This window comes from Bos taurus, chromosome 8 (assembly GCF_002263795.3).
Source record: "Bos taurus isolate L1 Dominette 01449 registration number 42190680 breed Hereford chromosome 8, ARS-UCD2.0, whole genome shotgun sequence".
In the NCBI taxonomy this organism is placed as follows: domain Eukaryota; kingdom Metazoa; phylum Chordata; class Mammalia; order Artiodactyla; family Bovidae; genus Bos; species Bos taurus.
The window spans coordinates 572,287-585,672 of record NC_037335.1 but is presented as its reverse complement, the minus strand read 5'-3'; the positions used below and the strand labels follow the sequence as shown (position 1 = coordinate 585,672).

At 41.1% G+C, this 13,386-nt stretch overlaps 1 protein-coding gene across 1 annotated transcript in view; it reads left to right on the top strand.

Annotated features, from left to right (window-relative positions):
* DDX60 (DExD/H-box helicase 60) overlaps window positions 1-7,784 on the top strand; it is a 133,988-nt gene extending 126,204 nt beyond the window's left edge. The window contains 5 exon segments of the mRNA XM_059889573.1: window positions 2,500-2,652; window positions 5,766-5,870; window positions 6,453-6,653; window positions 7,354-7,458; window positions 7,602-7,784. Coding sequence (XP_059745556.1) covers window positions 2,500-2,652; window positions 5,766-5,870; window positions 6,453-6,653; window positions 7,354-7,458; window positions 7,602-7,784 — 747 coding nt within the window.
* Window positions 7,785-13,386: the final 5,602 nt, after the last annotated feature.

The window sequence follows — 13,386 nt, the reverse complement described above, 5'->3', positions numbered from 1 at the left end:
TTTTCCTCTATTTCTTTGCATTGATTGCTGAGGAAGTCTTTCTTATCTCTTCTTGCTGTTCTTTGGAACTCTGCATTCAGGTGCTTATATCTTTCCTTTTCTCCTTTGCTTTTCACTTCTCTTCTTTTCATAGCTATTTGTAAGGCCTTTTCAGACAGCCAGTTTGCTTTTTTGCATTTCTTTTCCATGGGGATGGTCTTGATCCCTGTCTTCTGTACAATGTCGCGAACCTCTGTCCATTGTTCATCAGGCACTCTGTCTATCAGATCTAGTCCCTTAAATCTATTTCTCACTTCCACTGTATAATCATAAGGGATTTGATTTAGGTTATACTTGAATGGTCTAGTGGTTTTCCCTACTTTCTTAAATTTAAGTCTGAATTTGGCAATAAGGAGTTCATGATCTGAGCCACAGTCAGCTTCCAGTCTTGTTTTTGCTGACTGTATAGAGCTTCTCCATCTTTGGCTTCAAAGAATATAATCAATCTGATTTTGGTGTTGACAATCTGGTGATGTCCATGTGTAGAGCCTTCTCTTGTGTTATTGGAAGAGGGTGTTTGCTATGACCAGTGCATCTTTTGGCAAAACTCTATTAGCCTTTGCCCTGCTTCATTCCGTATTCCAAGGCCAAATTTGTCTGTTACTCCAGGTGTTTCTTGACTTCCTACTTTTGCATTCCAGTCTCCTATGATGAAAAGGACATCTTTTTTAGGTGTTAGTTCTAAAAGGTCTTGAAGATCTTCATAGAACCGTTCAACTTCAGCTTCTTGTTGTCTTAAAGTATACAGATGTGTAGAGTCATGCCTGTTTTTTTTTTTTTTTTTCCCCCCATTCTAACGCATAAAGAAACCTTGGAGAAGGCAATGGCATCCCAATCCAGTACTCCTGCCTGGAAAATCCCACGGACGGAGGAGCCTGGAAGGCTGCAGTCCATGGGGTCGCTCAGGGTCGGACACGACTGAGAGACTTCACTTTCACTTTTCACTTTCATACATTGGAGAAGGAAATGGCAACCCACTCCAGTGTTCTTGCCTGGAGAATCCCAGGGATGGGGGAGCCTGGTGGGCTGCTGTCTATGGGGTCACACAGAGTCGGACACGACTGAAGTGACTTAGCAGCTTAGCAGCATAAAGCAGCCTGGAAAACAAACTTCATTATAATAGTTGCATGATTCCCATCTGCACTCAGGATTCTTTCCTAGCATTTGTCCTTATCTACTCTTGAGAGAAATAATAACCAGAATGCAATATATCAGTGTTTTCTGATACTGATAGGTGTATTTCTGAGATGAGGTGATCGTGGAGGATAGGTTTGGGTCTGAAAAGGCTGCAGATGATTCCTAACCCTTCATGCTGCCCGGGGCTGACACAGGCCTATCTAATGGCTCCACAGGCTCTCACCCAGTCACCTGGTGACTTACTGGTGGAAACAGACCCCAGCTCATCTCACGGCTGATCTCAGCACCTCTAAAATATCTGCACAGTGTATGTTAGAATGAGAGTCTGGCAGATACAACTTTCTATACTTCTTCAACTGTGAAGCATTTCAATTTGTATGCAGTTTTAGGAAAATTGAATTTTTCTGTCAAATGTGATGTCAAAAACTGGAGATAGAAAATAAATAAAGCTTTAGTTAGCCTGAGGGATGGGATAGTTCAGAAGGTTTTGCTAATTCCTGTTAAATCCATATGAATACTTACACTTAAAATATACTTAAATGGTAAGCTGATAAATCTGGGTAATTAAAGCCTGATAAATGTCCTCTAATAAGACAAGTACAGTTTGGGTTTGAGTTACTTGGCATTCTTTTTTTCACCTGGCATTTACAGACATAACCTCAAACTTAAAAAAACAAAAAGAAAGAAACTTAAAAAAAATACAAGCAATATATTTACTGATTTTCCTGATATTTTATATTCAGTTTTTAAAATTTGAATTCCAGGGCAAGATTGGAGAGAGTGATTTTTTGGGAGGCTAAAATAAGTGAAATGAAGAAAAACCTTAGGAAGCATTACGAAGTTCTTCTGGACTGCACTTACACTGAGCACTCGGTTGTGGACAGTCAGGTAGGAGGAAAGGATGGGACTACATTTGGGGTGTGTGTGTTAATTGTGTGGCTGGGGCTGCTCCAGTGACATAACCATAGCCTAAGCAGCTTAAACAATAGGAATTTGCTTTCTCAGAGGTCTGGAGCTTGGAAGTCAGGGATCAGGGTGTTGGTGGGATCGGCTCCTTCCGAGTCCGTGAGGGCCTGTGTCCTTGGTTTGTAGACGGCATTTGTCGTCCCCATCACCTGCGGGTTCTGCCCCAAACACAACGGCTCCTTGTAAGAGGACTGTCTAGTGCCACACTCTCCTAATCTACTCGAGAGAAGTAAGAACCAGAATGCAATGTTCATCTTTTCTGATGCTTTCAGGTGTATTTCTGAGCACTGTTTTAATCATCATTAAGTTACAGAGTGAAACCTTTAATTTTATATTTCTGACTCTTTGGTGTTTCAGACTTTAATGAAGATCTTATGCAGACTGTGGAAGACGAGAAGAGGCTAGAAGCTGTGTAGTCTGTTATGGCGGGGCAGCAGGTACCATCATGGGTCGATGGAGATTAGGCAGAGACAAATGGTGGAGACACTCTTCAGGCTGAAGCACATCAAGGTTGGTGAATTTTGAGGATAACTTCCCTAAAAGCACTGTCTTCATCCCTTTGGACTGAATGTCCCCTGATAGCTTATAGGGGAATGTGCCCTGACATCACCTCTCTCCCCGCCAGGTCCCTCCACTTACCAGGATGCTCTGCCAACACTCAGCATTTTTATTTTGTTCTTCCAATACATTTTTACATAGTTCACATATGAAGTATGTGCAATTTGGGATCCTGTCTGCTTTACCTTTGAACTTCTCAGGTGGCTCAGCAGTAAAGAATCTGCCTGCCGATGCAAGAGATCTGGGCTCGATCCCTGGGTTGGGAAGATCCCATGGAGAAGGAAATGGCAACCCACTCCAGTATTCTTGTGTGGGAAATCCCATGGACAGAGGAGCCTGGTGGGCTGCAGTCCATGGGGTTGCAAAGAGTCGGATACAACTGAGCAACTGAGCACGAAAATGTAATCAAGTAAATTATTAATGAACATTACATAATCAACATCTTTTAAGTGCATCATAATACACACACACATATATACTCTACCTAGACATTTTCTTGACATTTTCTGGTTTATACATTTATACCAGCATTTCTGATTGTTGAAATGCCTGTTTCAGAGGGCAAAATTATTATTAAGGCTCTAGAATTATATCGCTATTTTTTCCCCCAGGATGGGTCTATTTGTTGTGACTGATGTTGAGTATTGTGGTTAAAAAGTGGAGCTGTGAGTATAGGTCAGAGAGTTTCCTGTTTGCCACCCATCACACCCCTAGCTCCACACATTACTCACATCTTACATCATTGCGGTGCCTTTGTTACAGCTTTCATTTTCCTACAGTGTGGTCAAAATTACATAAAAGAATGACCCTAGAAAAAGCTAAATGTGGGTAGATTAAAATTATTAATATCTGAATAAAAACTTTAAAAGAGCACACACACAAAAAAGAGAGGCTTTTGGTTCAAGATGGCAGAGCAGAAGGACGTGCACTTATTTCCTCCGGAGAGAACCAGAATTGCAACCAGCTGTTGAATAGCCATCAACAGGAGGACTTTGGAACCCACAAATGAAAAAGAGAGAAAATGTGTCCCAATAGTGTATGTATCAGAAGTGGGAGTTGTTTGAGGTAATGCCCAAAGGAAGGGTAAAATTACTGATCAGTTTTAGAATTTTACTACTATGGATTGCGTACATTTGTCAGAGCCCGCTGAAAGAACAGAATTTAAGGGTGTAACTTCCAAACCCAAGAGGAAAAGCAGCTGGCAGTAGAAACAGCTGAATCAATGAAAAGCAATCAGGAAAGCAGACAAAATGATTAAAAACACTGGACAAATAAAAGGCACAGTATTAACTGGTAGGTATATCATCAAATAGGACAATTATGTTAAATATACTGGATGTGTATAACTCTAATTAACAGGACAATATTTTGAACTTAGTTACCAAAATATCCAAGTAGGTAAAGATTATATGGTACACATTTAAAACATAAGAGGAAAAGAATTGAAAGGGAAAAGTGCAATAATAACCAAAAGAAAGCTGATTCAGTAATAAGAAAAATAAGCTGATGCTTGTATGAAATAAAATATATTTTAAGGTAAAATAATTACTTCAGGGATGGATGGCACCACCATTAGGAAGGTATACTAATTTAGCATTTGTACATGCTATCACAAGGTCAAAGTGTATAAAGAAGAAACCATAATGGGAACAGGAAAATATAGAGTTGATCAATAAAACACTACACAGTCAAACACAGGTGCAGGTAAACTAGTGCTTAGAGGAAAATGAATAGCCACAAGTGACGAGAAGAGAAACAAGAGAGGGTATGAACAACCTTCGTTAAGTCTGGAGCAAGGTAGACATATGGCAGATTCCAACTGGTGGCTTCAGTTTCTTCTAAAAAATGTGAGTCAAAATGGTATTTTCAAATAGAGGTAGGAAAGCAAAAACCTCAGGAAATATCCTTTTTCCTATATCTTATCTCTTCTGATGCCATTACATCTTATCTGCTGCTGCTGCTAAGTCACTTCAGTCGAGTCCGACTCTGTGCGACCTCTGAGACGGCAGCCCACCAGGCTCCCCCGTCCCTGGGATTCTCCAGGCAAGAACACTGGAATGGGTTGCCATTTCCTTCTCCAATGCATGAAAGTGAAAAGTGAAAGTGAAGTCGTTCAGTCATGTCCGATTCTGGGCAACCCCATAGACTGCAGCCTACCAGGCTCTTCTGTCCATGGGATTTTCCAGGCAAGAGTACTGGAGTAGGGTGCTATTGCCTTCTCCGACATCTTATCTAGAATCATCTAAAAACCTCCTTCAGATCATTCAGCTTCCACTCACCCACTTCTTAATGAGTAGTTCACAGAGCAGCCAAAGCAACAGTAGAAATATGAATAAACTCATGCTACTCTGCTTTCTCTTACAGTGTAAGCTCCTCAGAGTAGTGCTTTTAATGCTCAATGGGACCTGACCTGTGCTGTGCCACTGATTTTACCTCCTACTCTTTTCTTGTCTTGGAAATCTTATTGCTTCATTTTTGTTTTTGGCTGTGCTGGGTCTCTGTTGCTGCTCGGGTTTCTGCCCAGCTGCAGCATGAGGGCTTCCCCTGTTGTGAGCACAGGCTCTAGGCTGTGTGGGCTCAGTAGCTGTGGTGCCCAGGCTTATTTGCTCCACAGCATGTGGGATCTTCCTGGATCAGGGATCGGACCTGTGTCTCCTGCAATGGCAGGTGGATTCATTACCAATGAGCCACCAGGGAAGCCCTAGAAATCTTTTAATGTAAAATCAATACTCCTTTTATAACCTATTGCTTTGATTTATGCAAAAATCAAATGCTTCCCGAATGGCTTTGGTTTCATATTTTTTTGTAATCTAAAAGTGATAGATAATTGTAATATTAAGGGAAAACATTGAAAAGAAAGGAAACTGTAAGACATAACTATTTCAAATGAAAATATAAAGTTTGCAGTTTTGGTTACATTGGCTACTCTCTGGACTTTTATATAACACAAATGATTTCAGAGGGTCTAATTCAGTTAATATTCAACACCTTCCCATACAGCTGTGTTTTCTATGTTAAATTTATTTTTCTGTTTGTTTTTTGTTTTGTTTTATCCTCAATCCTAGATGGTAACAGCTACGTCAACTCTTGCTTTGGGAGTTAATATGCCATGTAAATCTGTTGTTTTTACGGAAGATTTTTTTTTTTTGGATGCTTTAAACTTCCGACAGGTATTTATGCCTTTTGTTACGTCTGTATACATGAGACTCTGCAACAACCGTTCAGTGAGCTGAGATACACCATGCTTATTCTAAGGCATTTGGGGACTATAAAATACTGAAAATAGATTCTAGATATATGACATCTGATGCATATGACTATTTTTAAAGATGTTTTCCAGTCATTGATTAAATAGATTCATTTTCTTAAGAATACTCTTGCTTTGATAAATATTATTGAACTGAACAAAAATGATATGAAGGATGATAAATGTTCTCAGTTAAGACTAGTTTCTGGAAATATATGGAAATAAGACAGAAATTTCTCCTGCTTAAAAGTCACGACTTTTAACACAGACGTTACTGAAGAAGTAAACACATTTTAATGGTGATTTTGTGAAATCAGACAATACTTTGAATTTTGCTAAAATTAATAATGGTAAGACAGAATGCTTTCAGGATTTTTGAAAGTTTAATACTCCATATAGTCTAGGTAAGTGTGACGTTGATGGAGACAGGATTTGATCTAGGTGGGTGTGACCATTGATGGAGACAGGAATGAGGCTGCTGACGAGCTGTGTATCCTCTCTCCAGATGTCCGGCCATGCAGGCAGACGTGGGGAGGACCTCACAGGAAGTGTGTTCTTCTACAACATCCCATTACCCAAGACAGAACAGCTTCTGAGATCAAATGTGCCTGAACTGAATGACCAGTTTCCTCTAAGTCTTTCCTTGGTTCTCAGATGCATGCTGTTAGTTGCCAAGGCAGATGACAAGGAAGATGCCAATGCCAAGGTATTAATACATGTTTCAGAGGATCTAACTCAACTCAATAAATAGAACCATTCCCCTCTATTGTGTAATATTGCCTGAGCTCCATAGGCTGCAGGGAATAAAATGACAGTGTGCCTCACTGTGATGTTTGATTCTACTCCACAGAACCCTTATTCCTCACAAAAGCAATCTTGTAACCTCCATGCTTCCAAACATATGGAAAATTTAGCCCTTGACTTTACTGCTGTAATTACTCCTGGGCTCTACATATATTAGACAAGAGACATTATTTTTTCTGTAAATATATCTTGTCTGAAATATGTTAAAAGTCAAATTTCAAAGAAATAATTAATGGCTTAAAAATGTACATGATACTGAAATGTTTATAATTCTTGGTTCTATATTTTTATACCTTATGTTTACATACATATAATACAAAACATTATGTAATATTTATAATGTATTTTAATAATATATTTAATAAATATAATTTAATAATAATTTATTATAACAAATATGATACATTTTAATAAATTTAAGAGCAATATGGAATGCCTAATTTAAAGAGTAGAAATTCATCATACCTTATACATGGTACATACGTATGTGAGCCACCATGTTTTATAATAATAGCATCTAACGGTCCCATGGGTGTTGCATCTGAAGACAGTACAGAGTCTGCCCCATGTCTAACCTCATACTTTGATCTACATCTGTGTAGGCATTGTCAGTTCTCCAATGTTCACTCATGTCCTTCAAGCAACCAAATATCAAGTGTGTGTTGAAATTTTATTTTATATATTCTTTACAATTCTTGGTCATAGAGGTAGTAAGATTTATACTATTTTTACCAAATCTAAGTGTTAGTTTTTGCCTCTACTGTACCAAAATTTGCTTTGTTAATGACTTATTTGTTGGATATTTCTGAGATCTAGAGACAGAGGTTAGCTTGTTGGAACTGGTTTCCAGGGAGTCCCGGATCAAGAGTGTGTTCCCATTGGATATTCTGGGCTTGTCTCCCATTTACACTACCACGAACCCTCCAAGTTTGTTTTAGTGAGCTTGCTGGTGAAAGGTTTATTTCACAAGTTGTGTGTTCCAACCAACACCAAAGGCAAGCAGAAATGCCTTTTCCACACTCCTACTCATTAAACTGTGCTTGTGCGTGCACACCCCCCACACACCATAGGCACACCATCATACCACACACACAGAGCATACACACATACAACCCACATGCTCATACACACCACATAGACACCACACGCCATACAAATATACAGTCATCAGTCAGTTCAGTCGCTCAGTCATGTCTGACTCTTTGCGACCCCATGGACTACAGCATGCCAGGCCTCTCTGTCCATCACTAACTCCTGGAGTCCATCCAAACCCATGTCCATTGAGTCGGTGGTGCCATCCAACCATCTCATCCTCTGTTGTCCCCTTCTCCTCCTGCCCTCAATCTTTCCCAGCATCAGGATCTTTTCAAATGAGTCAGCTCTTCACATCAGGTGGCCAAAGTATTGGAGCTTCAGCTTCAACATCAGTCCTTCCAATGAACACCCAGGACTGATCTCCTTCAGAATGGACTGGTTGGATCTCCTTGCAGTCAAGGAGACTCTCAAGAGTCTTCTCCAACACCACAGTTCAAAAGCATCAATTCTTTGGCACTCAGCTTTCTTCACATCCATACATGACCACAGGAAAAACCATAGCCTTGACTAGACGGACCTTTGTTGGCAAAGTAATGTCTCTGCTTTTTAATATGCTGTCTAGGCTGGTCATAACTTTCCTTCCAAAGAGTATCTTTTAATTTCATGGCTGCAGTCACCATCTGCAGTGATTTTGGAGCCCCTAAAATAAGGTCAGCCACTGTTTCCATTGTTTCCCCATCTATTTCCCATGAAGTGATGGGACCAGATGCCATGATCTTAGTTTTCTGAATGTTGAGCTTTAAGCCAACTTTTTCACTCTCCTCTTTCACTTTCATCAAGAGGCTCTTTAGTTCTTCTTTACTTTCTGCCATAAGGGTGGTGTCATCTGCATATCTGAGGTTATTGATATTTCTCCCAGCAATCTTGTGCTTCATCCAGCCCAGCATTTCACATGATGTTCTCTGCATATAAGTCAAACAAGCGAGGTGACAATATACAGCCTTGATGTACTCCTTTTCCTATTTGAAACCAGTCTGTTGTTCCATGTCCAGTTCTATCTGTTGCTTCCTGACCTGCATACATATTTCTCAAAAGGCAGGTCAGGTGGTCTGGTATTCCCATCTCTTTTACAATTTTCCATAGTTGATTGTGATCCACACAGTCAAAGGCTTTGGCATAGTCAATAAAGCAGAAATAGATGATTTTCTGGAACTCTCTTGCTTTTTTGATGATCCAGTGGATGTTGGCAATTTGATCTCTGATTCCTCTGCCTTTTCTAAAGCCAGCTTGAACATCTGTAAGTTCACGGTGCATATATTACTGAAGACTGGCTTGGAGAATTTTGAGCATTACTTTACTAGGGTGTGAAATGAGTGCAGTTGTACAGTAGTTTGAGCATTCTTTGGCATTGCCTTTCTTTGGGATTGGAATGAAAACTGACCTTTTCATTTCAAAACCCGCTGGATTAGGACAGACATATTTGGGAGCCAGGTGCCAGTATCCCACAGCAGGACGCAGGCTCTGTCTTCAAGTCTGATGCTAAGCTGGTTGGAGGGCAGGGAGATGGTGAGTAAAAATGTCTCAGTGGTTTCCTGCTTTCCCCACTGTGTTCTTGACTCTGAGTTAAATCCCAGCTAATTTCCCACACTTCTCAGTTAATTCCGTCAACTTTTGCTTGTGTTTCTGATGTTTCTCTGCAGGGACAGGCCCTCATTCTGCCTCTGTTCCATCTTCTGAGACATCCCAGTTTGGCACTGTTTTAACATGTACAATGACAACTTTGTTCATAATAATGTTCTACAATATAAGAGCACTAAAAGTCATTTTTTTTTTTTAGCCAAACGACTAGCCTCTTTTCTGATTCAGTCCATTAAAGTTTTATTTTGTCTCTGGAAATGCCAGCAATTCAGTGCTAATTTATCTTTTCCTCAGCTGTAGACTAAGAACACACCCAAACAAAGCACATTCCTTTCACGCTGCTGGCTCTTTTCTGTAGGTTAAACATGGGTGATAGGTTTCAGTTAATTGGAGGCCTCGCACTGGTCACTCGGGCCATGGGGTAGATACCCCTCCCTGCGTTTGGGGTTCCTGTGACCACTGGAGGTCGGTACGCACAAGCAGCCATGGCTGTAATGGTAATGCTCCCTCTAGCACAGGACCTCAGTGAGTGAGTTATGCAAAGACGAGGACAGCCGTGTTGTGCTGGCATTTAAACAACTAGGTGACACTTTCGACAGAAAACTTGGGAGAAAAGAAAGGCCCTGACTGTGTCCAGTTTTCCTGAGCCCTGGGCACCTCGGAAACTCAGGTGGCCCAGGTGCCCCCTTGCATGTCAGGATGCGGTCACCACCCCTTCCCACATGGCTAAGATGGGGCTTGTAGTGACTCCTCCTTACCCACGACCATCCTCAACATGCCCTTGAGAGTCTTCTGCTTTGTCTCATGTAGGATGAGCTGGACTGATTTCCCCTGCTGACCAACCAGACAAATATTTGCTACAGATATTAGTCTTCTCCTGTCCACCCCACAGGTCTCTGAACTATATAACCCACCTTCAGGCTCCTCCTAAAAGCTGCCTGGAGGGGACCCCAGATCTGTCCCCACCCAGTCCCTGTGAGGGTCACTGTGAGGTCAACAGTGCCATCACACCACGTCCCCCACTCCCACACTGATCCTCTCCAGCCTCGGGTACTGACCCTGTGAATTGAAGCTGTTTCCTGCTGACCTTTGAGACCCTGCACACCCATGGTCAGCATCTTCCCTTTGTGTTCGCCTCCTCCACTTACTGCGGTAAAATCTGCTTCCCTAAGTCCAGAGGTTTTTTTTTCCCACACTATGCCAAAGACACGAAAGATATTACTTAGCTAAAGTGTAAGTTTCACAATTCCTTGAACAATGTATATAAAGATGTCTTAAGGTGAAAAAGATCTATTTCTGCTTTATTGACTATGCCAAAGCCTTTGGCTATGTGGATCACAATAAACTGTGGAAAATTCTGAAAGAGATGAGAATACCACCACCTGACCTGCCTCTTGAGAAATCTGTATGCAGGTCAAGAAGCAACAGTTAGAACTGGACATGGAACAACAGACTGGTTCCAAATAGGAAAAGGAGTACATCAAGGCTGTATACTGTCACCCTGGTTATTTAACTTGTATGCAGAGTACATCATGTGAAATGCTGGGCTGGATGAAGCACAAGCTGGAATCAAGATTGCCGGGAGAAATATCAATAACCTCAGATATGCAGATGACACCACCCTTATGGCAGAAAGTGAAGAGGAACTAAAGAGCCTCTTGATGAAAGTGAAAGAGGAGAGTGAAAAAGTTGGCTTAAAACTCAACATTCAGAAAACTAAGATCATGGCATCCAGTCCCATCACTTCATGGCAAATAGATGGGGAAACAATGGAAACAGTGGCTGACCTTATTTTGGAGGCTCCAAAATCACTGCAGATGGTGATTGCAGCCATGAAATTTAAAGACACTTGCTCCTTGGAAGGAAAGTTATGACCAACCTGGACAGCATATTAAAAAGCAGGGACATTATTTTGTCAACAAAGATCCATCTAGTCAAGGCTATGGTTTTCTAGTAGTCATGTATGGATGTGAGAGTTGGACTATAAAGAAAGCTGAGCACCAAAGAATTGATGCTTTTAAACTGGTGTTGGAGGAGACTCTTGAGAGTCCCTTGGATTGCAAGGAGATCCAACCAGTCCATCCTAAAGGAGATCAGTCCTGGGTGTTCATTGGAAGGACTGATGTTGAAGCTGAAGCTCCAATACTTTGGCCACCTGATGCGAAGAGCTGACTCATTGGAAAAAACCCTGATGCTGGGAGGGGTTGGGGGCAGGAGGAGAAGGGGATGACAGAGGATGAGATGGTTGGGTGGCATCACTGACTCGATGTACATGGGTTTGGGTGGACTCTGGGAGTTGATGATGGACAGGGAGGCCTGGCGTGCTGTGGTTCATGGGGTCACAAAGAGTCAGACATGACTGAGTGACTGAACTGGAATTGGAAGGTGAAAAGTTTTTTTTCAAGGAGTTTTTTTTTAATTAATTTTTTTATTGAAGGATAATTTCTTTACAGAATTTTGTTGTTTTATGTCAAACCTCAACATGAATCAGCCATATATACTCTCCCTTGAGAACCTCCCTTCCATCTTCCTCCCCATCCCACCCCTCTAGGTTGATACAGAGCCCCTGTTTGAGTTTCCTGAGCCACACAGCGAATTCCCGTTGGCTATCAATTTTACATATGGTAATGTAAGTTTCTATGTTACTCTTTCCATACATCTCACCCTCTCCTCCCCTCTCCCCATGTCCATAAGTCTATTTTCTATGTGTGTTTCTCCATTGCTGCCCTGTAAGTAATTTCTTCATTACCATTTTTCTAGATTCTGTATATATGCATTAGAATATGATATTTATCTTGCTATTTCTGACTTACTTCACTCTGTATGATAGGTTCTAGGTTCATCCATCTCATCACAACTGACTCAAATGTGTTCCTTTTTATGGCTGAGTAATATTCTATTGAGTATATGTGCCACAACTTCTTTATCCATTCATTTGTTGATGGACATCTAGGTTGCTTCCATGTCCTGGTTATTGTAAACAGTGCTGCAGTGAACAGTGGGATACATGTGTCTTTTTCAGTTTTGGTTTCCTCAGGCTATATGCCTAGGTGTGTGATTCCTGGGTCACATGGTGGTTTTATTCCTAGTTTTTAAAGGAATCTCCATACTGTCTTCTATAGTGGCCGTATCAATTTACATTCCCACCAACAGTGCAAGAGTGTTCCCTTTTCTCCACACTCTCTCCAGCATTTATTGTTTGTAGACTTTTTGATGATGGCCATTCTGACCAGTGTGAGGTGATACCTCATTGTGGTTTTGATTTGCATTGCTCTAATAATGAGTGATGTTGAGCATCTTTTCATGTGTTTGTTAGTCATCTGTATGTCTTTTTTGGAGAAATGTCTGTTTAGGTCTATTTCCCATTTTTTGATTGGATTGTTGTTTTCTGGTATTGAGTTGTATGAGCTGCTTGTATATTTTGGAGATCAACCCTTTATCAGTTGTTTTGTTTGCTATTATTTTCTCCCATAAGGTGGAAAGTTTTTAAGTTCTCATCGGGAATTCTAACAATATTTTTCTTATAAGAGTTTTGGCCTGTATAACAGCTATGCTAAATGTCTCAAACAATTACTACTTTGGCTTGAAATGCTAATGATTTTTTTTTAACGGAAATAAAACCCAGGTTAAAATTATATAGCATCATATGCATCAAGACAATCAGTTGAAGTCTTGAAAGTAGTTTCAGAAGTCTAATTATGAACTGTTTCTACATGTCCTGCACCCTCCCCCAAGGCAGAACCCAGTTCTGAGCATGTGCGCTACATCCCTGAGCCCAGAGGGGCAGTCTCCCGGGACTGGGCTGTGAGCTTGCGAAGTGTGCTCCCCGGGGAACAACACACTCCTGTGAATGTCACTTAGGTTTCTGCCTGCCTGTCTTCATCCTTACCCATTGCCTCCAGGGTCTCGTTTGTGTGCTCACCACCCGCACCCCCCCCCCCACCCCATGCCACTGTGTATCC